Source organism: Nerophis ophidion, linkage group LG11 (genome assembly GCF_033978795.1).
Source record: "Nerophis ophidion isolate RoL-2023_Sa linkage group LG11, RoL_Noph_v1.0, whole genome shotgun sequence".
NCBI classification, from domain to species: domain Eukaryota; kingdom Metazoa; phylum Chordata; class Actinopteri; order Syngnathiformes; family Syngnathidae; genus Nerophis; species Nerophis ophidion.
In genome coordinates, this window is record NC_084621.1 from 62,779,326 (window position 1) to 62,804,720 (window position 25,395).

Below are 25,395 nucleotides of genomic sequence, written 5' to 3' on the forward strand. Positions count from 1 at the left end.
GTCGACCACACAATTCTTTTAGACCGCTTGAGAGACTGTGTGGGTGTCAGGGGGACTGCATTACAGTGATTCAGATCCTACCTGTCAGAGAGGTCCTTCTCTGTCAGGCTGGGGGACGCCACCTCTTCATCTGCCCCGCTTTACTGTGGTGTCCCCCAGGGATCTATTTTAGGCCCCATCCTGTTCGCTCTTTATCTCCTCCCTCTTGGAGAGATTTTTAAAAAACATGGAGTGTTTTATCATTTTTATGCAGATGACTGGCAAATGTATATGCCAATTTCAAAAGGCCACGGCCCCCTGACACCCTTTCTTAACTGTCTATGTGACGTCAAGGCTTGCTTAGCACAGAATTTTTTGATAATGAATGAGGGAAAAACGGAAATTTCAGTTTTTGGTCCGGCCCTTACTGACTTGGGACCATTGCAAAATTATGTGCGTCCCAAAGTCACCAGCCTTGGCGTCACTATAGACAGCGATTTTAAACTTGACAAACAAGTCAATGGCGTTTTAAAATCATGTTTTTATCACCTTTGTCTTTTAGTAAAGGTTAAACCCTTTTTATCTTTTGACCTTTTTGAACAAGTCGTGCATGCTTTTATTTCAAGTCGCCTGGACTACTGCAATGCACTTTATGCTGGCATTAGCCAAAAAGCTCTCTCCCGGTTGCAGTTAGTCCAGAACGCGGCAGCACGACTTTTAACAGGGGCCAGGAAACATATAACCCCAATTCTTCAGAGTTTGCACTGGCTCCCTGTTCATTTTAGAATTGATTTTAAAACATTGCTGTTTGTTTTTAAATCTTTACATGGACTGGCACCTCAATATATCTCGGACCTCATCCAAATTTACACTCCTGCGCGCGCTCTGAGGTCCGAGAGCCAGTTCCAGCTCGTGGTGCCCAAGACCAGACTTAAGACCAGGGGAGACAGGGCCTTCTCTGTGGTCGGCCCTAAGCTCTGGAACACTCTGCCCCTCCATGTTCAAACTGCTTCAACAGTGGAGTGTTTTAGGTCTCGTCTTAAGACCCACTTTTATTCTTTGGCTTTTAACACTACGTGAGTTGTGTGGTCCTCTGTTGTCCTCTGTGTTTTTTATACACTTTGATTTCTATTTTACTATTTTAATTGATTTTACCCTTTAAAATTGTTTTTAATCATATTTATTTTTGTATTGTTTTTATATTGGTTTTATATTTATTTATTTTGTGACAGCGTGGCGCAGCTGTAGTGGCCGTGCGCAACCCAAGGGTCCCTGGTTCAATCCCCACCTAGTACCAACCTCGTCACGTCCGTTGTGTCCTGAGCAAGACACTTCACCCTTGCTCCTGATGGGTGCTGGTTAGCGCCTTGCATGGCAGCTCCCTCCATCAGTGTGTGAATGTGTGTGTGAATGGGTAAATGTGGAAGTAGTGTCAAAGCGCTTTGAGTACCTTGAAGGTAGAAAAGCGCTATACAAGTACAACCCATTTATCATTTATTTTTTATTCAGTCATTGGTGGAGTATAATATTGGTTTTTAATATTGTTTTTAACATGGCTGTGCAGCACTTTGGAAACGTTCTTGTTGTTTAAATGTGCTATATAAATTGGATTGGATTGGATTGGATTGTTTAACTAGCAATCAAAAACCAGTTAAAAAAATGTAGGGCTAAATTTGACCAGGAGAGGGCAATAAAACTACAACTGAAGTTTAATTGTGTTAAACCACATGTGTGCAATGTTTGCTCTGTATTAACACTAAACTTTTTATTTTATTTATGTAACAAACACAATGGACACATTCATTTTGTAATGTTGTTTTTTTTAGTCTTTTAAACCTAAATCCCGGAAGACTTATGAAGAAATGAAACTGAGGAAGAAAAATAATTCAAAAGAAGAAACATCAATCATCAACAAAACTTAGCTTAATTTTTTTATGCTGTTAACTATCTGTCTTGTAGCGCATGCTGGAAGCGAGTATCCTTACATCCATTTTTTAACGCTTATTCCCTTTTTTGGGTCGCGGGGGGCGCTGGCGCCTATCTCAGCTACAATCGGGCGGAAGGCGGCCTACACCCTAGACAAGTCGCCACCTCATCGCAGGGCCAACACAGATAGACAGACAACATTCACACTCACATTCACACACTAGGGCCAATTTAATGTTGCCAATCAACCTATACTCAGGTGCATAGCAAGAAAATAATGTATTTATTGACAGTGCAGTGTGAAAGCCAATCTGGCTACTTTGTAGATAAGTAAAGACTGTCTCAAAGGAATATTATCTGCGGAAGCACTTTCTAAAGAAACAGCCAAATGTTGATGTCCGGCCTCTGAGACCTTGGGCTCTTGAGACTTCGGCCCTCCTTATTATGTAGTTGAATAGCCCTGGACTAATCCGTGATATCTAAGGAGGTGAGGTGAGGTGAAGTTTGTAAGGTGCTAGCAGCTTAATCCTGTTAGTGTCTGCACGCACAATAATAAAGGACACTGACATTAGACACAAGTAGTGTTACAAACGTGAAAACTATTAAATTTTCTTGTGCGGATTAATGAGGTTACTTCAGGTCAGGCAGTTGGGTTGCTTGTTTTTTTGTTTTTGTCAACTCTGTGGTCACACATGCACAGATTCAAATAAACATGAGAAGAATTAGAGAGGGATTGTGAGGCTTTGAGTCAGGCTTGTTTGCAAACACACACGTTTTTAATCTTCTATCTATACAATATGTAGTATTTATTACTCTTTTTTTGTTTTTCTGTTACTTTATGTAAGAACCTGCACTGCAACAATGTAAGGTGAACAGCACCATGTCTATAAAATTCGATACCGAAGTACATGTCAAACTATTTCCATACCGTAAATGACAGCCATAACCGGCGGGGGTCGATTGGGAGAGTGGCCGGTTGGGAGGGTGGCCGTGCCAGCAACCTGAGGGTTCCTGAATGAATCCTCACCTTCTACCAACCTCGTCACGTCCGTTGTGTCCTTGAGCAAGACACTTCGCCCTTGCTCCTGATAGGTCGTGGTTATGGCCTTGCATGGCAACTCCCGTCATCAGTGCGTGAAAGTGTGTGTGTGAATGGTTGAATGTGGAAATCGTGTCAAAGCGCTTTGAGTACCTTGAAGGTAGAAAAGCGTTATACAAGTTTAACCCATATACTTGTGGTTCTCAAATGGAGGTACGCGTACCCCTGGGGGTACTTGAAGGTATGCCAAGGGGTACGTGAGATTTTCCCCAAATATTCTAAAATGAGCAACAATTCAAAAATCCTTTATAAATATCCCATCCATCCATTTTCTACCGCTTATTCCCTTTTTGGGGTCGCGGGGGGCGCTAGCGCCGATCTCAGCTACAATCAGGCGGAAGGCGCGGAAGGCGGGGTACACCCTGGACAAGTTGCCACCTCATCGCAGGGCCAACACAGATAGACAGACAACATTCACACTCACATTCACACACTAGGGCCAATTTAGTGTTGCCAATCAACCTATCCCCAGGTGCATGTCTTTGGAGGTGGGAGGAAGCCGGAGTACCCGGAGGGAACCCACGCATTCACGGGGAGAACATGCAAACTCCACACGGAAAGATCCCGAGCCTGGATTTGAACCCAGGATTGCAGGACCTTCGTATTGTGAGGCAGACACACTAACCCCTCTGCCACCGTGAAGCCCCTTTTGTAAATATATTTATTGAAAATTACTTCAACAAAATAGGAATGGAAATTCATAAACTGTGAAAAGAAATGCAACAATGCAATATTCAGTGTTAACAGCTAGATTTTTTTATGGACATGTTCCATAAATATTGATGTTAAATATTTCTTTTTTTTGTGAAGAAATGTTTAGAATTAAGTTCATGAATCCAGATGGATCTCTATTACAATCCCCAAAGAGGGCACTTTAAGTTGATGATTACTTCTATGTGTAGAAATATTTATTTTTAATTGAATCACTTGTTTATTTTTCAACAAGTTTTTAGTTATTTTTATATCTTTTTTCCAAATAGTTCAAGAAAGACCACTACAAATGAGCAATATTTTGCACTGTTATACAATTTATTAAATCAGAAACTGATGACATAGTGCTGTATTTTACATCTGTACCTCATTTTGTCAACCAAAAATGCTTTGCTTGGATTAGGGGGTACTTGAATTAAAAAAATGTTCACAGGGGGTACATCACTGAAAAAAGGTTGAGAACCACTGCCATATACCATAACCAAAACACCAGGAGAATCTCCACAAACCATGTTAAACCCAGATTCTGATCTAGCAAAGGTCTTAACTCATTCTCCTTCTATGCCACATCAATGTGGAATGCACTCCCAACAGGTGTAAAAGAAAGAGCATCTCTACCCTCCTTCCAAACCGTGCTAAAACAACACCTCCAGGCAACTACAACCCTAGACTAACACCCACATCCCACCTCCCCGGATTGTAAATAATCAAATGTATATACTTGTTCTTATGCTTTCTGATCTCACTATGTTCACTGCTCGCTGTACATATCCTACAAAGTCAGACCTACACTGTTTCAATGTCATTTTCTCAGATTATATAATTGTTAATGACTGAAGTGCTGATATCAACCAAACCTAACTCCCCCACCCCCCAACCCCCTCCAGATCCCACCTCCCGGATGGTAAATAATGTAAATAATTCAATGTATATACTCTGATGATTAACTTGTGTGATGATTGTATTCTGATGATAATATATATGTGTACCATGAATTGATTAACTTAAACAAGTTGAAAAACTTACCATGAATTGATTAACGTGGACCCCAACTTAAACAAGTTGAAAAACTTATTTGGGTGTTACCATTTAGTGGACAATTGTACGGAATATGTACTGTACTGTGCAATCTACTGATAAAAGTATCAATCAAAAAAATTTCCCCATTGTGGGATAAATAAAAATATATCATATCCTTCATTTCATTTAACTTCTTTATAGCAGTGGTTCTCAATCTTTTTTCAGTGATGTAACATTTTTTTTAATTCAAGTACCCCCTAATCAGAGCAACACATTTTTGGTTGAAAAAAAGAGACGAAGAAGTAAAATACAGCACTATGTCATCAGTTTCTGATTTATTAAGGGGCGGTATGGTGTAGTGGGTAGAGCGGCCGGCCAGAAACCTGAGGGTTTCAGGTTCGCTTCCCACCTATTGACATCCAAAAAAATCGCTGCCGTTGTGTCCTTGGGCAGGACACTTCACCCTTTGCCCCCGGTGCTGCTCACACTGGTGAATGAATGATAGGTGGTGGTCGGAGGGGCCGTAGGTGCAAACTGGCAGCCACGCTTCCGTCAGTCTACCCCAGGGCAGCTGTGGCTACTGATCTAGCTTACCACCACCAGGTGTGAATGAATGATGAGTCCCACTTCTCTGTAAGGGCTTTGAGTATCTAGAAAAGCGCGATATAAATCTAAGTCAAGTATAACAGTGAAAAATATTGCTCATTTGTAGTGGTCTTTCTTGAACTATTTGGAAAAAAAGATATAAAACAAACTAAAAACTTGTTGAAAAATACACAAGTGATTCAATTATAAATAAAGATTTCTACACATAGAAGTAATCATCAACTTAAAGTGCCCTCTTTGGGGATTGTAATAGAGATCCATTTGGATTCATCAACTTCATTCTAAACATTTCTTTACAAAAAAAGAAATCTATGGAACATGTCCACAAAAAATCCAGCTGTCAACACTGAATATTCCATCTATCCATCCATTTTCTACCGCTTATTCCCTTTTTGGGGTCGCGGGGGGCGCTGGCGCCTATCTCAGCTACAATCAGGCGGAAGGCGATGTACACCCTGGACAAGGAACCAACTTATCACAGGGCCAACACAGATAGACAGACAACATTCACACTCACATTCACACACTAGGGACCATTTAGTGTTGCCAATCAACCTATCCCCAGGTGCATGTCTTTGGAAGTGGGAGGGAACCCACGCATTCACGGGGAGAACATGCAAACTCCACACAGAAAGATCCCGAGCCTGGATTTGAACCCAGGACTGCAGGAACTTCGTATTGTGAGACAGACGCACTAACCCCTCTGCCGCCGTGAAGCCCAACACTGAATAATGCATTGTTGTAATTTTTCTCACAGTTTATGAACTTACATTCATATTTTGTTGAAGTATTATTCAAAAAATGCATTTATAAAAGATTTTTAATTTTGTGCTATTTTTAGAATATTAAAAGAAAATCTCACGTACCCCTTGGCATACCTTCAAGTACCCCTACATTTGAGAACCACTGCTCAATAGGACAACTTTTGACTTCTACTATTTCCCATTGTGATCGATGGTTGAAGTCAGTTACACACAGTGGCCACACTACTTAAGGTACAGCTAAATTACACATTTTATATACAGTAAAGGGTGCACCCCGCCTTCCGCCCGATTGTAGCTGAGATAGGCGCCGGCGCCCCCCGTGACCCCAAAAGGGAATGAGCGGTAGAAAATGGATGGATGGATATACAGTAAAATCATTGTCATATACTGTGTGGGGTTTCTTCCAACAATTAAATGTCTTGAACTTTAGAAAAAAATATGTATTATTGTGATTATTTTGTAGAATGGTACTAGATTTTTAAAATGTTTTTGTAATATGCATTTCTTTATGACATGAAACAAGGTACATATTTGCAATAATGTTTGTCCTAGCTTATGTCTAAAATACTTTTTAGGTTCCTAAATGATATGTTGTATGTGTGGAGTTCCTCTATTGATGTCTGGTGGGTGTGTGTCCCGGTTGTGTTGTCACAACAGTGTTGTTGTTGTTGTTATGGTTCCCCGGCGTGGCTGGTAAACTGCTGTTCTGTGTGTGTTGAGGGGCATCAGCGCCATAATGATTGTGTCAAACGGCTGAATGAACGCTTGATAAATATCTATTGTACTATGCAGTCAATTCTGCAGTTAGGGTGCAACTCCGCTAGAGGGCGCCAAAGAGCTACACAGAGGCTGAGGTAGGAAAACAATGAATGCAGCTATGCATTAAGGCTAAATTAATCTTTTTGCATTGAATATAGAGCAGTGGTTCTTAACATTGTTGGAGATACCGAACCCCACCGATTTAATATGCGCATTCACCGAACCCTTCTTCAGTGAAAAATAAAATGTTTTTTTTTTTTCAAATTCAAGACAAAGTTATACGTTTTTGGTAACACTTTAGAATGGGGAACCTATTCTAAGTAACAAAGACTTAATTTAGAGTTACTTGGATACTAGGAGAACATATTCTAAGCAATAAAGACTTAACTTAGAGTTATTTGGTTAGGGTTAGGGTCAGGGTTAGAGTCATAATAAGGCCATGCCGAATAATGCATCAATAAGTACTTAATAATGACTAGTTAAGAGCCAATATGTTACTAATTTGCATGTTAAAATGCAACTAATTAATGGTGAATATGTTCCCCATACTAAAGTGTTACCATGTTTTTTTTTTACTGGTGCACAAAATGAACCGTGCATGAACATCACCTTGTTCAAACAAGAAAGCCAACACAGTGCATAAACTCACAACAAATTACACACCTGCATATCAGTCAGCTGTTGCCGTATCCGTAATATGCCGATAGGGAGAAGTTTGTATTTACACGATGAGTCGGGTGTGTTTTGACCTCCACCGAACCCCTGAGGCCGACTCACCCAACCCCTTTGGGTTCGATCGAACCCAGGTTAAGAACCACTGATCTAGAGTGTAAGAAGAATGATGCAGTATCCAGATGACTTCAGGGTTAATAAATAAAGGGGTTTCAGCACATTTGGACAATTATGTCTCAAAATTTGCATTTTGGGGGGGGGAATAAAGGGAGAGCTTTTTAAAATAATTTTAAAAGAAGTGAACTGAGCAAGTTTTAAAATGTTTTACTATAGCATTAATATTGTACATCAATGATATGTAGAAACTATTTGCTCACGAGTGTTACTATATCTGAGTTACTGCGTAGAAATATGGGGAAATAATTACATAAGTACAGTTAGTGCGTCTGCTTCACAATACGAAGATCTCACAGTCCTGGGTTCAATCCCAGGTTCGGGATCTTTCTGTGTGGAGGTTGCATGTTCTCCCCGTGAATGCGTGGGTTCCCTCCAGGTGCTCCGGCTTCCTCCCACTTCCACAGACATGCACCTGGGGATAGGTTGATTGGCAACACTAGTGTGTGAATGTGAGTGTGAATGTTGTCTGTCTATCTGTGTTGGCCCTGTGATGAGGTGGCGACTTGTCCAGGGTGTACCCGCCTTCCGCCCGATTGTAGCTGAGATAGGCGCCAGCGACCCCAAAAAAGGGAATAAGCTGTAGAAAATAGATGGATGGATGGCACTTCGTTTACTAACAGTGTTACAAAAAAGATAAGTTAGAATAATACAAAATGTTGAATACAGAGAACATAAAAATCCTTTAAATATTGAATCAAAAATACTGAAATTCCACGACATCGTGAATTTGCAAACAGCTAAAATTATACACAAAGCAAATTATAACCTGCTACCCAAAAATATACAACAATTCTTTTAAAAAAAGGAGGAATATAATCTTAGAGAAAAATTTAATTTAAAACATTTTTAAGACCTTCAGTATATCAGTAAGTGGAATTAAATTATAGAATGGATTAAGTAAAGAAATCAAACAATGTACTAATATGATCCACTTCAAGATACTCTTCAAACTTAAAGTATTTACCAAGTACAAAGAAGAAGAACCATGATAAACATTCTGAATTTATTCATCCATCCATTCTTTCATTCTCAAAATCTTACTTATCTCATCGTATGGAACATAATTTAGTTCACCAATTATTTATTCATTTATTTTTTTATTGTGATTATTTATGGAGTATATTGTGTATAAATTGAGAACAGGAAGTGAACAAAAGCTTTCGCAACTGTTATGTAAAAGAAAAGGGGTAGGATTAGATAAGCTCTGCTTCTTCCTAATCCTTTTCAAACATGTTGAAAAGAGAAACTGTAAATTGTGATGTATCATGTTGTATGCTTGCATGTTCGAAATAAACTCAAACTCAACTCAACTTTTATTTGTTGTGTAAGCTTCAAGCTACACTTGTATGTTACGTGTGTGTCTAATATCTTTTTATTAACGAAGTAAAAGCACAAGAAGTAAAAAAAATGCATAAAAATGCTTCATAGAGTTCTGCATAGAGTCTAATGTGTTTTTTCCAGGACCATCGCCTACTGTCAGTGGGTGGACAACCTGGAGGAAACCCAGAAGCTGCTGGCCATGAGCGGCCCTTTAAGCAACACACTGAAGTGGCTGCTGAGCCAACTGAACGGCAGCATGGTACGCAGGGAGATGTATGGACACGGCATCGGGCGCTTCTCCCAGGAGGAAGTCTACGGCTTGATGGAGAAGGACATGAGGACACTGGCCACGCTCCTGGGTAGGAGGAACTGTTTCTAATTTCTACAAGGCTGGACAAAAACGTAACTGACGACTTAATTGTCACTAGTTTCACTTAAAGAGGAAATGGTAAATTAATGATGTAGTTGCATACTTTAGCACAGTGGTTCTCAAATGGCAGTACGCATACCCCTGGGGGTACTTGAAGGTATGCCAAGGGGTACATGAGATTTTTTAAAAAACTTTCTAAAAATAGCAACAATTCAAAATTCCTTTTTAAAATATATTTATTGAATAATACTTGAACAAAACATGAATGTAAGTGCATAAACTGTGAAAAGAAATGCAACAATACAATATTCAGTGTTGACAGCTAGATTTTTTGTGGACATGTTCCATTGATGTTAAAGATTTCTTTTTTGTGAAGAAATGTTTAGAATTAAGTTCATGAATCCAGATCGATCTCTATTACAATCCCCAAAGAGGGCACTTTAAGATGATGATTACTTCTATGTGTAGAAGTAATTTATAATTGAATCACTTGTCAATTTTTCATCAAGTTTTTTAGTTATTTTTTTTATATATTTTTTTCCAAATAGTTGAAGAAAGATCACTACAAATTAGCAATATTTTGCTCTGTTATACAATTTGATAAATCAGAAACTGATGACATAGTGCTGTATTTTACTTATTGATTTCTTTTTTTCAACCAAAAATGCTTTGTTCTGATTAGGGGGTACTTGAATTAAAAAAATGTTCACAGGGGGTACATCACTGAAAAAAGGTTAAGAACCACTGCTTTAGCACATCCACAATAACCCTAAGGCAGGCTGGCTAGAGCAGGTAGACTTATGCTTTTATTGTGTTTTGGACGTGGCCAGTTTAAAACGTGGTAGTTTTTTGTGATTTATTACATTACTTGAACATGAACAGTAAGTGGACATATTCTAATAGTCAATACATGCTAGATGCTTTTCATGCATTAAAAAAATAAAAATAAAAATTTTCCATTGTGATACTTCCTAAAAATATTGATATTGTTTTAGGTTGCATTATTGAAATGGTCCAATGGTTGTGTTAACTTTAAAAAAAGTACTAAAATGTACCTTTACTTTGTATAGCGCTTATCGTATATGAAGTAATGACTAATAAGTATTCAAATTGGGGGAGTTAACAGTATTTTTTTTTAACTGAGAAAATTTGTTTTTACAAAAGGCTCTATATTATTATCTATTTAAGTACTTAGGTGAAAAAGCACCCTTAAAGTCAAGTTTGGGTGTATGTCTGGTATTTTTTGGGGGGATGTGTTTTAGGCAAACGCATTAATTTGTTCAAGTTCTATATTATACAGTACAGTCCAAAAGTTTGGACACACCTTCTCCTCATTCAATGCTTTTCTTTATATACATGGCTATCGTAGATTGTCACTGAAGGCATCAAAATTATGAGTGGAGTTATGTACTTAATAAAGTTGAAATCATTGAAAACATGTTTTATATTCTAGTTTCTTCAAAATAGCCACACTTTGCTCTGATTACTGCTTTGCACACTCTTGGTATTCTCTCGATGAGCTTCAAGCACACCTGTGAAGTGAAAACCATTTCCGACTACCTCTTAAAGCTCATCGAAAGGATGCCAAGAGTGTGCGAAAAAGTAGTCTGAGCAAAGAGTGGCTCTTTTGAAGAAACTAGAATATAAAACATGTTTTCAGTTATTTCACCGTTATTTTTTATGTACATAACTCCACATGTGTTTATTCATAGTTTTGATGCCTTCAGTGACAATCTACAATGTAAATAGTAATGAAAATAAGGAAAACGCATTGAATGTGAAGGTGTGTCCAAACTTTTGTTCTGTACTGTAATATATCACTCGTCTGACAATCAGCTTTAAACACAAATCATTTTAAAAATGTGAACGTTGTCTTTTACATCTTTATGTAGGAGACAAGAAATACTTCATGGGTTCCAAGATATCAACATTAGATGCGACCGTGTTTGGACATCTCGCCCAAGCCATGTGGACGCTGCCTGGTACTCGACCGGAGCAACTCATCAAAGGTTTGTGCAATATGATCAAAATGTATACATAGCGGTTTTATTTGGGATCTTTCATTTTTCAGAATTGTCCATGACGCATATGCAATTTTTAAAAAAGGCTAAAAAAAATGAAAGTATACAAATATGACGTATTTGTGTTAATAGTTATCAATCAATCAATCAATCAATGTTTACTTATATAGCCCTAAATCACTAGTGTCTCAAAGGGCTGCACAAACCACTACGACATCCTCGGTAGGCCCACATAAGGGCAAGGAAAACTCACACCCAGTTGGACGTCAGTGACAATGATGACTATGAGAACCTTGGAGAGGAGGAAAGCAATGGATGTCGAGCGGGTCTAACATGATATTGTCAAAGTTCAATCCATAATGGATCCAACACAGTCGCGAGAGTCCAGTCCAAAGCGGATCCAACACATCAGCGAGAGTCCCGTTCACAGTGGAGCCAGCAGGAAAACATCCCAAGCGGAGGCGGATCAGCAGCGCAGGGATGTTATCAACTTTACCTTGTTACAAATATGCAATTTTGCTGTATTTTTTAGTTTATTATATTTCTACCGTCCATGTACCACGGGCTTATACAAAAACGAGTAGCAGTGTGAAAAGGACTAACTGTTTAGGCTGCTGGAAAAAAAAGCAATATTATCCACAATTCGAGGCAGGCTTGTGAAACATATGCAATTATATGTATTTCATAGTGAATCTGTATTTTTTTTTTTACATTTTAAATATGACAAAATTGATGATTCACCTTTTATTTTACGGTGTCACAATCAGGTTTTCTATGCATGGTTGAAAGAGTGCGTCCATCCATCCAATCTTCCGCTTATCCGAGGTCGGGTCACGGGGGCAGCAGCCTAAGCAGGGAAGCCCAGACTTCCCTCTCCCCAGCCACTTCGTTCAGCTCTTCCCGGGGTATCCCGAGGCGTTCCCAGGCCAGCTGGGAGACATAGTCTTCCCAACGTGTCCTGGGTCTTCCCCGTGGCCTCCTACCGTTTGGACGTGCCTTAAACACCTCCCTAGGGAGGCGTTCGGGTGGCATGAGTGCGTATGATATGCAAACCTTTCTGCATAGACGTTTTTTAACGATTCAGATTTATCACTGTCTTTCAAACATTTACATCAGAGATGCATTGAAGAATGGAATTACGTTAGATGTTCAAGCCATGATAAAAGGAAATACGATAAATACAGTTAGATTTTTTTTTTTAAATGTAGTGAGGTAGTGACTTGTCCAGGGTGTACAACGCCTTCTGCACGATTGTTGCTGAGATAGGCTCCAGCGCCCCCCGCGACCCCGTAGGGAATAAGCGGTAAAAAATGGATGGATGGATAGGCAGTTTAAAAGTTCTTTAAAAAGCTGTACTGTATTTTTCGGACTATGAGGCGCACTTAAAATTCTTTCATTTTCTCAAAAATTGACAGTGTGCCCTATAACCCGGTGCGCCTAATGTACGAAATAATTTTGGTTGTGCTTACCGACCTCGAAGCAATTGTATTTGGTACATGGTGTATTGCTAAGTGTGACCAGTAGATTGCAGTCACACAAGAGATACATGTAGACTGCCATATGACGCCAGAAAACAACACCAAAACTTTAGATGTTCAATTGAAAATAAAGAACATTACACACGGCACTCAAAAATTTGTCAAAATGTTTTAGTATGACTTTGAACCCACATCGCTTGATGGATTGTCGACCCATTACAGCTACTGTAGTCAGAGATACAAGTATTACTATGGTACGTGTATAAGGACCGCAAAATGGCACCTATTAGCAGACATATTATCTGCCGTTTTTTTTCACAATATTATGCAAAACCAACTTTTTTTACCTTCTGCTACCTGCTGATGTGTATTTCAGATCTGCATTGATCGTGAAAATATACGCACGTCACTGTAATCCATGACGATGACGTAGTCGATAAGCTTCTTCTTTTTCACAATCTTCTTGTTATGGGAGATTCATCCTCTGCTGTTGCCATTTCTAATATAAAGTAGCGTAAAGTTCTTACTTATATCTCGCTATGGAAGCGCTAAAAACTACCTGTGTAGTGAGTTTACATCATTCACCCACGAAACTGTAGTTACTGGAGAGGTCTGGTTGGATGGTTTTTCATGGAACACATTTCCAGTGTTGGGCGGTGTAGCTCGTTTGGTAGAGCGGCCGTGCTAGCAACTTGAGGGTTGCAGGTTCGATTCCCGCTTGCACCATCCTAGTCACTGCCGTTGTGTCCTTGGGCAGGACACTGTACCCACCTGCTCCCAGTGCCACCCACACTGGTTTTAAATGTAACTTAGATATTGGGTTTCACAATGTAAAGCGCTTTGAGTCACTTGAGAAAAGCGCTATATAAATATAATTCACTTCACTTCACTTCACTTGTTGCCACGGATGAGAAGATGCTGCTTCGTTGTTGATTTATGTAAAGTCTGAATGTCATTAAAACAGTTAGTTCGATCTTTTGACTTTTCTTCCACTCCCGTCCTTGCACGCTACACCACTACAACAAATATGACGGAGAAAAGCGTGCCGAAGGTGAGCCACGTAAATAAGACGGCCCACAAAACGGCGCATCCTGAGGCTGGCTAGGCTAATTGAAATTTGCTTAATACAGTCTTTCATCAGTATTCAATACTATAAATAATCGTAATATAACCCGTTGTAAAACCGGCAGGGCAATATCAACTCAGCTCATTGCACACATGTAAGTCCAATCTTTCATTGTGGTGCATGCAGTTCATAAATACCATTGTTTGCGGTGAAAGATACGTGCGTACATTGCACCCCAGCTCAGTGACATTACTTGTTTGTGCACACAGCAACCTTTATAACCACCAAACCGTTAAAGTTAAAGTACCAATGATTGTCACACATACTAGATGTGGCAAAATTATTCTCTGCATTTGACCCATGACCTTTGATCACCCTCTGGGAGGTGAGGGGAGCAGTGGGCAGCAGCGGTGCCGCGCCCGGGAATCATTTATGGTGATTTAACCCCCAATTCCAACCCTTAATGCTGTGAGTGCCAAGCAGGGAGGTAACGGGTCCCATTTTTATAGTCTTTGGTATGACTCGGCCGGGATTTGAACTCACGACCTACCGATCTCAGGGCGGACACTCTAACCACTAGGCCAGTGTTTTTCAACCACTGTGCCGCGGGACACTAGTTTGCCGTGAGATACATTCTGGTGTGCCGTGGGAGATTTGGTAATTTCACCTATTTGGGTTAAAAATATTTTTTTGCAAACCAGTAATTATAGTCTGCAAATTATATGTTGTTGTTAAGTGGTGGTGCTGTTTAGAGCTCAGCAGAGTAACTGTGTAATATTCTTCCATATCAGTAGGTGGCAGCCGGTAGCTTCTAGCGTTGTAGATGTCGGAAAGGGCGGCAGGCAGTGTGCAGGTAAAAAGCTGTCTAATGCTTAAACCAAAATAAACAAAAGGTGAGTGCCCCTAAGAAAAGGCATTAAAGCTTAGGGAAGGCTATGCAGAATGAAACTAAAACTGAACAGTCTACAAAGTAAACAAAAACAGAGTGCTGGACGACAGCAAAGACTTACTGTGCAGCAAAGACGGCGTCCACAATGTACATCCGAACATGAAATGACTATCAATGATGTCCCTACAAAGAAGGATAAAAACAACTGAAATATTCTTCATTGCTAAAACCAAGTAGATGCGGGAAATATCGCTCAAAGGAAGACATGGAACTGCTACAGGAAAATACCAAAAAAAAAAGAAAAAAACACCAAAATAGGAGCACAGGACAAGAACTAAAACACTACACAGAAGAAAACAGCAAAAAACTCAAAATAAGTCACGGCGTGATGTGACAGGTCGTGACCTACTTTGAGACGAGAGCTATATTGATGCATGCTTGGTTATGCTTTAAAGTCTTATCCAACAATTCCGACAACGACTTTTTGCTGCCAACTTAATTTTGTTAATGATTTCTGCCGATGGTGTGCCTCCAGATTTTCTCAACGCAATAAGTGAAGTGAATTATATTTATATAGCGCTTTTCTCAAGTGACTCAAAGCGCTTTACATAGTGACACCCAATATCTAAGTTACATTTAAACCAGTGTGGGTGGCACTGGGAGCAGGTGGGTAAAGTGTCTTGCCCAAGGACACAACGGCAGTGACTAGGATGGCACAAGCGGGAATCGAACCTGCAACCCTCAAGTTGCTGACACGGGCACTCTACCAACCGAGCTATGCCGCCTTGGCTCAAAAAAGGTTGAAAAACACTGCACTAGGCCACTGAGCAGGTAGTCATTTGTAGCTGTCCAAATATATCTTGTTTCGGATGGAATGTACAGAAAACAATGGCCTGCTCACTAACTAACAGAAGTACAGACAAGAATGTAATATTGATGCAAATGATTTAACGATAGTCGTTTTACGACTTTTCGTTCTCTACATGTGACCTTCCTGTTCTCACAGGAGAGCTGATCAACTTGGCCATGTTCTGTGAGCGCATGCGAAGGAAGTTCTGGCCCGAGTGGTTTGTGGACGTGGAGGATCTTTATTACGACGGTGACAGCGAGAGTAGCAGCGGCGGCACCGCATCTCCGACGGGCCTGCTGGACTTTGGGCTTTTCTCCAGGACTGACACGCTTGACGACAGCGACGCCAGCATCCATTCGGCCAGAAACACACGCACACACACCCCGAAGTCCGACCACTCGCTGTTCGATTCCGATGTGGGCACGGGGTCGGACAATGATATCCACCTACAGGAAGAAACAATGCCCGACCTGGAGGTTTGACCTGAACAAGAACATCCAACTTCCTCTCCAAGACGACATACCAGTGGGCAAGTGTGGCTACGTTATGCACAGCATCACAGCTGAATCTCTTAACTTTTACTTGTTATGGTCCAGCTTGTTCTCTCCCAAAACGTCACAACTGTCAAGGTGGCAGTTTCTCTTTGCCTTATTTGTCTGGTCTTGTGATACAGAAGATGGCGTGTGAGACAATAGTGGGAAGAAAAACATCTCATGGAGGTACACGGACTCCCTGCTGGGGAACGCAACTAATCACCGTTTTGCCATTTGTCTTAAAGCTGAAAGTCACTGAAACATGTGGCTAAAACCTTCACACGTCACAATCATCATGTTCTTATCAAAGGTATGTGCATGTCCCTGTCAGCTGATTGGTCACAGTGGGGCAAAATAGTATTTAGTCGGCCACCGATTGTGCAAGTTCTCCCACTTAAAATGATGACAGAGGTCTGTAATTTTCATCATAGGTACACTTCAACTGTGAGAGACAGAATGTGGAAAAAAAAATCATCCAGGAATTCACATTGTAGGAATTTTAAAGAATTTATTTGGAAATTATGGTGGAAAATAAGTATTTGGTCAACCATTCAAAGCTCTCACTGATGGAAGGAGGTTTTGGCTCAAAATCTCACGATACATGGCCCCATTCATTCTTTCCTTAACACGGATCAATCGTCCTGTCCCCTTAGCAGAAAAACAGCCCCAAAGCATGATGTTTCCACCCCCATGCTTCACAGTAGGTATGGTGTTCTTGGGATGCAACTCAGTATTCTTCTTCCTCCAAACACGACGAGTGGAGTTTATACCCAAATGGATACATGGATGATACAGCAGAGGATTGGGAGAATGTCATGTGGTCAGATGAAACCAACATAGAACTTTTTGGTATAAACTCAACTCGTTGTGTTTGGAGGAAGAAGAATACTGAGTTGCATCCCAAGAACACCATACCTACTGTGAAGCATGGGGGTGGAAACATCATGCTTTGGGGCTGTTTTTCTGTTAAGGGGACAGGACGATTGATCCGTGTTAAGAAAATAATAAATGGGGCCATGTATCGTGAGATTTTGAGCCAAAACCTCCTTCCATCAGTGAGAGCTTTGAATGGTTGACCAGATACTTATTTTCCACCATAATTTACAAATAAATTATTTAAAATTCCTACAATGTGAATTCCTGGATTTTTTTTTTCACATTCTGTCTCTCACAGTTGAAGTGTACCTATGATGAAAATTACAGACCTCTGTCATCATTTTAAGTGGGAAAACTTGCACAATCGGTGGCTGACTAAATACTTTTTTGATCCACTGCACATTGTTTCTTGATATTATTTTATCTGGTCAATGGGGGGTTTTGGTCATTATGACAAGGTTGTAACTAACGCAAACAACCAGTAGATGGTGTAAGCATCCTGCCTGCAAGATGATCTTTGGCTGAGATGTAATATTTAATACATGCGTACTGCTGAGTTCAGCTCCAGTTCCGCCTTAGTGCTCGAATCAAACAATCGAAGCAAATTTTGTTCACCGGTGCCACTTATTTATTTTTATGAAAGATTAACTGTATGCATTTTTTAGTTTGTATACTTAATATAATCCCTCATGGGGAAGTTATGTTTTTATTAAATATTTTACGTGTCAAATACATATATATTTTTATTAGTCTTGTATGTATTATTGCCCTCAGAAGAAACATTATTTTTGCACTAGTGGAGATTTATTTTCCCTTTATTTACAGGAAAGCTGGGGAAGAAGAATATATTTGGTTCTGAAAAGGGAAAGAAATGTAGTATTTGTGCTGAGGGACTGTGCTACTATTAGGCCATCTTCACATGGAAACTCTCGTTTCTGGGCACCCAGAAAGCCGTTGCCATGCGGATGAAAGGGCGAAACAATCCGATACTTAGAACCTATTTTGTGTGGATGTGAGTGATGCCTGATCGAACAAAAGTCTTCATTGAATACAGTCGTGAAAACAAGTATGTTACAAAAAAGGGGGGATGTATCTAAAATATGTATGAAAAAGGTTAAAGGCCTACTGAAATGAGATTTTGTTATTCAAACGGGGATAACAGGTCCATTCTATGTGTCATACTTGATCATTTTGCGATATTGCCATATTTTTGCTGAAAGGATCTAGTAGAGAACATCGACGATAAAGTTCGCAACTTTTGGTCGCTAATAAAAAAGCCTTGCCTGTACTGGAAGTAGCAGACGATATGCGTGTGACGTCACGGGTTGTGGAGCTCCTCACATCTGAACATTGTTTACAATAATGGCCACCAGCAGCGAGAGCGATTTGGACCGAGAAAGCGACGATTTCCCCGTTAATTTGAGCGAAAGATTTGTGGATGAGGAAAGTGAGAGTGAAGGACTAGAAAAAGAGAAAAAGACTGGGAGCGATTCAGATGTTATTAGACACATTTACTAGGATAATTCTGGAAAATCCCTTATCTGCTTATTGTGTTACTTGTAGGGGTGTAAAGGTACACAAAAATTTCGGTTCGGTACGTACCTCGGTTTAGAGGTCACGGTTCGGTTCATTTTCGGTACAGTAAGAAATCAACAAAATATACATTTTTTGGTTATTTATTTACCAAATTTGTAAACAATGGCTTTATCCTTTTAACATTGGGAACACTATAATAATTCTGCCCACGTTAATCCACATTGAACTGCCTCAAGTTGTTGCTGTGATTAAATAAAATGAAAAAACCTTTCTTCTATGTATAAAAAGTGCAACATTAAACGGTTTCCATTGAAACTGTTTGTCAAATTATCATGCTTAATTTATTACAGTATTTGGGAAGCCTGTAGTTGACTTTTATTATGTAAATGTGGTATTTTTTATCAACATGTGATAGCAGGGACCCTGCTATTCAAAACTAGGCTGCTACATTACTAACTATATGTAACTATAGCTGAAAAATAGTACAATTGCAATAGGAGAGACTATTCATCCCTAAACACAAATGAGTTCAATGAAAGACAGACAGGGCTTTGCTGCCCCTAAAACACGCACACACGCACGCACAGACACACACACGCACACACACACAGAAAAATGAGCTAACGTTACGCTAAAAGCTAATTAGCTTTCATCTCAAGCCTATACTGTGAGCTAGCTGAGCTGCAGTTTAAGTTTCTAGAAGGTCAACGGGCTCATAGTGATGTTTTTGATAGTTTTGACTGGTAATTGTTTAGTATAATTTGGGTAGAGTCCGCTCATCCCCTGCTAGACGAATACCTCTGCTCGATGCTGAAGCATTGACTACATCGTTTTGAAGTCTGAATACGAACTGCTGATTGGCTGTTACATCGCTCTGAATACGCACTGCTGATTGGCTTTGTATGTAACCAATCAGATGGTTGTGTGGGCGGGACAATGAGACAGAGGCAGAAAGCAGAGCATCTTGTGAAGACTTCTGCTTCCGAACTCGTTCGGTACACCTGCGTGCCGAACCGAAACCCCCGTACCGAAACGGTTCGATACAAATACACGTACCGTTACACCCTTAGTTACTAGTGTTTTAGTGAGATTATATGGTCGTACCTGTACAACCTGAAGGTCGGCCCCGCACCTTTCTTCAGCACTATTCGACGGGTGATGGCAATGCCCAACTCTGCCCTTCGCAAGGGACCTTCTTTGAAACACGATCTTTCGAAATGATCGCTGCATAATACACTGTACTTTGTGTGTGTGATCGAATCCAACCGTGTTCGCTTGACCGCTCTGTTCCATAGTAAAGCTTAACCGTCACCTTTCGGGAATGTAAACAATGAAACACCGGCTGTGTTCGTGTTGCTAAATGCGGCTGCAATACACCGCTTCCCACCTACAGCTTTCTTCTTTGACGTCTCCATTATTCATTGAACAAATTGCAAAAAATTCAGCAACACAGTTGTCCAGAATACTGTGGAAGTATGCGATGAAAACAGACGACTTATAGCTGGGAATGGTGCTGGAACAAAATGTCCTCTACAATGCGTGACGTCATCATACCGCAACGTTTCAGCAGGATACTTTGGCGCGAAATTTTAAATTGCAATTTAGTAAACTAACCCCGCCGTATTGGCATGTGTTGCAATGTTAATATTTCATCATTGATATATAAACTATCAGACTGTGTGGTCGGTAGTAGTGGGTTTCAGTAGGCCTTTAAAAGCAACATTTTACCTAGATTTTCATTTGAATGTTTTGTTTTGTAAATATGTTTAAACCCTGTAATTACTGACATGCATGTCAATAGGATCATTGAAAGGGGTGTGGCTTATCATATTATCATGCATCACTATAATATCAAGTTATATCGACATTATACATTTGACTGGCGAGAAGAAATCATGTGATTCTGTATTGCCTCACAGTGAGGGATGCAAGGTCCAAGTATAGAAATAATCATGGGAAGCAAAGCAAATATTTCTGCTAGCTCGGCTTGCTCCCCTACATCGCCAAGACATGGGTTTTCGATTAATTCAGCGGTTCTTTCATACCCGCTTCTCGGGTACAAAAATCTTTGAAATACACCTGAGAACCTGATGAGAATTATTTTTTAATTACGACAAGTACCCGCTGCCTCCCTTCACCCTAACGCTCAACTTTTTGTAAAGTTGTTCGTCCTATCGGTGTGATTGGTGGTTTATATTGTATGTCCTACCTGGGATTGACTGGCGACCAAGTCAGCTGGGATAGGCTCCAGGTCACCTGTGGGTATAGAAAATAGCATTTTAGCATAACCCCTTCTGTTGTTTTACCCACTTCATATCAATAATGGTTTAACTCCCATCACTTTCAGCTGCAGTGATAGTACAGCATACTGAAGGATTTAAGGCAGCTTACTGATAATCTCTCGATACCCTAAAAAACAAAAAGTTTTTTCTTGAAATACCTGTTTTGTCCAAAAAGGAAAAATGTTTTAAATGCAAGAGTGTCTGGTGAATAAATACTATTTTTTACTGCCATACCATGTATATCAAACAAATTCGGAATAAATACTGCAATAAGTAATTTTGCTTCTTGGGTACACTCATGGATGTCTACATCTTGATGCATCAACCGTCATCATTTGATATGAAAACGTTTTTAAAAAAGTGGACATTGGATATATATTCAGTATCTTCAAAATGACTGCTTGTTACCGATACCGCCCTTAAAATATTAATAAACACTTAACGCCTACCTTTTAAAACATGCTGAATGGGAAAACAAATCTATTTATTTGGACAAACCCCCCCAAAACTTCACTGAGAAGCCTTTTATTGAGTGTTTTGAAACGGAGGACAACGACGCATTGCTGGGTCTCAGGAGGCTACAAAGGCAATGGTCTGTTTTGATGTAAACAACACACACAGTGTGTACCTCAGGAGTCAGTAGGAGTTCATAATAAAACTACGTTTTATGCAGTTTTAGAATTGATTTAATGTCAACGTCAGTGCAGTCGGCTATAGGCGCGTCTCCAAACCTGGACACAAAAAAACAAGGCTCCGTGCTTGACTGCGAACTGAAGTAGCTGTCAGGATATTTTGTTCATAAGCAAATATAAGACTTGAACAATGAATGAATGAAGGCTTAAGTAAACAAATCCCATCATGTTGTCTTGTCCCCATGCAACTTGAATGTTTTTTTTGTTTTTTTGTTTTTAACCAAACCATATTAAAAGTCTCAAACAATGTCATAAAGGATCTCTGCTGGGATCATGTAAATATTGTATGTGTGACAAGGTGTACCATATTATATGTAGAGCAGACTGGGTGATCTGTGAATATGTAGTCATAAACTGGGTCAAAAGGCTCCTTTCAATAAAGAAAAGCGGTGACAATTTTAAACTGACTAACTTATTGTGTCTGAGTTGACATTTTTTTTAAATATGTGTGATTGATCTATGAAAGAATAATTTCTTTGTCGCCCCGTTTTGGTCATTTACAAACCCCGTTTCCATATGAGTTGGGAAATTGCGTTAGATGTAAATATAAACGGAATACAATGATTTGCAAATCATTTTCAACCCATATTCAGTCGAATATGCTACAAAGACAACATATTAGATGTTCAAACTGATAAACCTTTTTTTTTTTTCAAATTATCATTAACTTTAGAATTTGATGCCAGCAACACGTGACAAAGAAGTTGGGAAAGGTGGGATAAATACTGATAAAGTTGAGGAATGCTCATCAAACACTTATATGGAACATCCCACAGGTGTGCAGGCTAATTGGGAACAGGTGGGTGCCATGATTGGGTATAAAAGCAGCTTCCATGAAATGCTAAGTAATTCACAAACAAGGATGGGGTGAGGGTCACCACTTTGTAAGCAAAATGTCGAACAGTTTTAGAACAACATTTCTCAACGAGCTATTGCAAGGAATTTAGGGATTTTACCGTCTACGGTCCGTAAAATCATCAAAAAGTTCAGAGAATCTGGAGAAATCACTGCACGTAAGCGATAATATTAGACTTTTGATCCCTCTGCATCAAAAACCGACATCAGTGTGTAAAGGATATCACAACATGGGCTCAGGAACACGTCATAAAACCACTGTCAGTAACTACAGATGGTCGCTACAGCTGTAAGTGCAAGTTAAAACTCTACTATGCAAAGCCAACCCCATCTATCAACAAAACCAAGGAACGCCGCTGGCTTCGCTGGGCCCAACTCACCTAAGATGGACTGATGCAAAGTGGAAAAGTGTTCTGTGGTCTGCAAGTCCACATTTCAAACTATATTTGGAAACTGTGGACGTAGTGTCCTCCAGAACAAAGAGGAAAAGAACCATCCGGATTGTTATAGGCGCATAGTTCAAAAGCCAGCATGTGTGATGGTATGGGGGTGTATTAGTGCCCAAGGCATGGGTAACTTACACATCTGTGAAGGCACCATTAATGCTGAATGGTCCATACAGGTTCTGGAGCAACATATGTTGTCATCCAAGCAACGTTATCATGGACACCCCTGCTTATTTCAGCAAAACAATGCCAAACCACGTGTTATAACAGCATGGTTTCGTAGTAAAAGAGTGCGGGTACCTTCCTGGCCCGCCTGCAGTCCAGACTTGTCTCCCATCGAAAAAAAATGTGTGGCGCATTATGAAGCGTAAAATACGACAGCGGAGACCCATCCTTGTTTGTGAATTACTTAGCATTTCATTGAAGCTGCTTTTATACCCAATCATGGCACCCACCTGTTTCCAATTAGCCTGCACACCTGTGAGATGTTCCAAATAAGTGTTTGATGAGCATTTCTCAACTTTATCAGTATTTATTGCCACCTATCCCAACTTCTCTGTCACAAGTTGCTGGCATCAAATTCAATGATTATTTGCACAATTTTTTTTTTTTATCAGTTTGAACATCAAATATGTTATCTTTGTAGCATATTCAACTGAATATGGGTTGAAAATGATTTGCAAATCATTGTATTCCGTTTATATTTACAGCTAACACAATTTCCCAACTCATATGGAAACGGGGTTTGTGCATTGCCTATTTACTCCTGAAGGACCCCCTCCCCACACCTCACACACACACACACACACACAATATTTACATGCACTAAAAAATTCATTGACTTAAAGGTGCTGTTTGCAACTTCCTCACAGTTACATTTTTCAAAGAAATAATAACAAAAATACCGCAGCGAGCTTATGATACCATTATTGGTTTAACAGAACACATTTGTTTGGCAATTGTCTATATTTTTCACAATTACGAAGTTTATGTTATACAATTTTATTCCCGGCCCGGATAAAATGAGTGGTGTTTACGGCTGTCACTCACACGGTTTTGTTAAAATGTACGCAAAGTCCAAGAGAAAAAACAATTTGTAGTGTTGCAATGTTTTTATTAAAATATACATTCTATGACCGCTATTACTAGCTATATTTTAGGTAAAAGACTTTTAAGGTTTTTGACTTTTTACAGATTGGCTGAATATCCATTCATCCATCTTCTTTCATAATTTGAGGTCGGGTCGCGGGGGCAGCAGCCTAAGCAGTGAAGCCCAGGCTTCCCTCTCCGCAGCCACTTCGTCCAGCTCCAGGCCTCCCAACATGTCATGGGTCTTCCCTGTGGCCTCCTACCGGTGGGGCGTGCCCTAAACACCTCCTTATCTCTAAGGGAGAGCCCCGCCAACTGGCAGAGGAAACTCATTGGCCGCTTGTACCCGTGGTCTTGTCCTTCCGGTCATAACCCAACGCCCATGACCATAGGTGAGGATGGGAAAGTAGATTTGGAATTTCAAAAAAGCTGCCACAAGTGGCAAGACTGAGAAAGTTGAGGAATGCTCATCAAACACTTATTGGGAAAAGAGCAGCTTCCATGAAATCTTCAAGTCATTCACATACAAGGATGGGGCGAGGGTCACCATTTTGTGAACAAATGTGTGAGCAAATTGTCGAACACTTAAAGAACAACATTTCTCAACGCGCTATTGCAAGGAATTTAGGTATTTCACCATCTAGGATTGGTAATTTCATCAAAAGTTTCAGAAAATCTGGAGAAATCACTGCACGTATGCGGCATGGCAGAGGAATTAGATTTTTTCGGGCTGGGCTGCATCAAAAACTGACATCAGTGTGTAAAGGATATCACCACATGGGCTCAGGAACACTTCAGAAAACCACTGTCGGTAACTACTGTTTGTCGCAAGTTAGAACTCTACTATGCAAAGCCGAAGCCATTTATCAACAACACCCAGAGACGCCGGTGGCTTCGCTGGGCCTTAGCTCATCTAAGATGGACTGATGCTAAGTGGAAAAGTGGTTTGACAGGTCCATCCATCTATTTTTTCTACCGCTTATTCCCTTAGGGTCGCGGTGGGTGCCGGTGCCTATCTCAGCTACAGCCGGAAGGCGGAGTACACCCTGGACAAGTCGCCATTCATCGCAGGTCCGACGAGTCCATATTTTAAATTGTTTTTGGAAACTGGACATTGCGTCCTCCGTAACAAAGAGGTAAAGAACAATCCGTATTTTTTCAAAAACCTGCATCTGTAATGGTATGGGGGTGTATTAGTGCCCAAGGCATGGGTGACTAACACATTTGCAAATCATTATATTCTGTTTTTATTTACGAATTACACAATGAGCCAACTTTACTGGTTTTGGGTTTTGTACATTGCAGAACAAAATGGATTTTAAATTGAAAGGGGGAAAAAGTAAGAAATTTCATTTTAAGCATTTAGCGTTATTGCAGCA

General features: G+C 40.1%; 1 protein-coding gene across 1 annotated transcript in view; it reads left to right on the plus strand.

Annotated features, from left to right (window-relative positions):
* The window catches only part of faxcb (failed axon connections homolog, metaxin like GST domain containing b), a 38,154-nt gene extending 21,508 nt beyond the window's left edge, over positions 1 to 16,646 (plus strand). Inside the window, exons 4-6 of the mRNA XM_061914748.1 lie at positions 9,175 to 9,392; positions 11,296 to 11,412; positions 15,864 to 16,646. Coding sequence (XP_061770732.1) covers positions 9,175 to 9,392; positions 11,296 to 11,412; positions 15,864 to 16,189 — 661 coding nt within the window. The 3' untranslated portion in view covers positions 16,190 to 16,646. The remainder of the gene's footprint in view (positions 1 to 9,174; positions 9,393 to 11,295; positions 11,413 to 15,863) is intronic.
* The last annotated feature ends 8,749 nt before the right edge of the window (positions 16,647 to 25,395 follow it).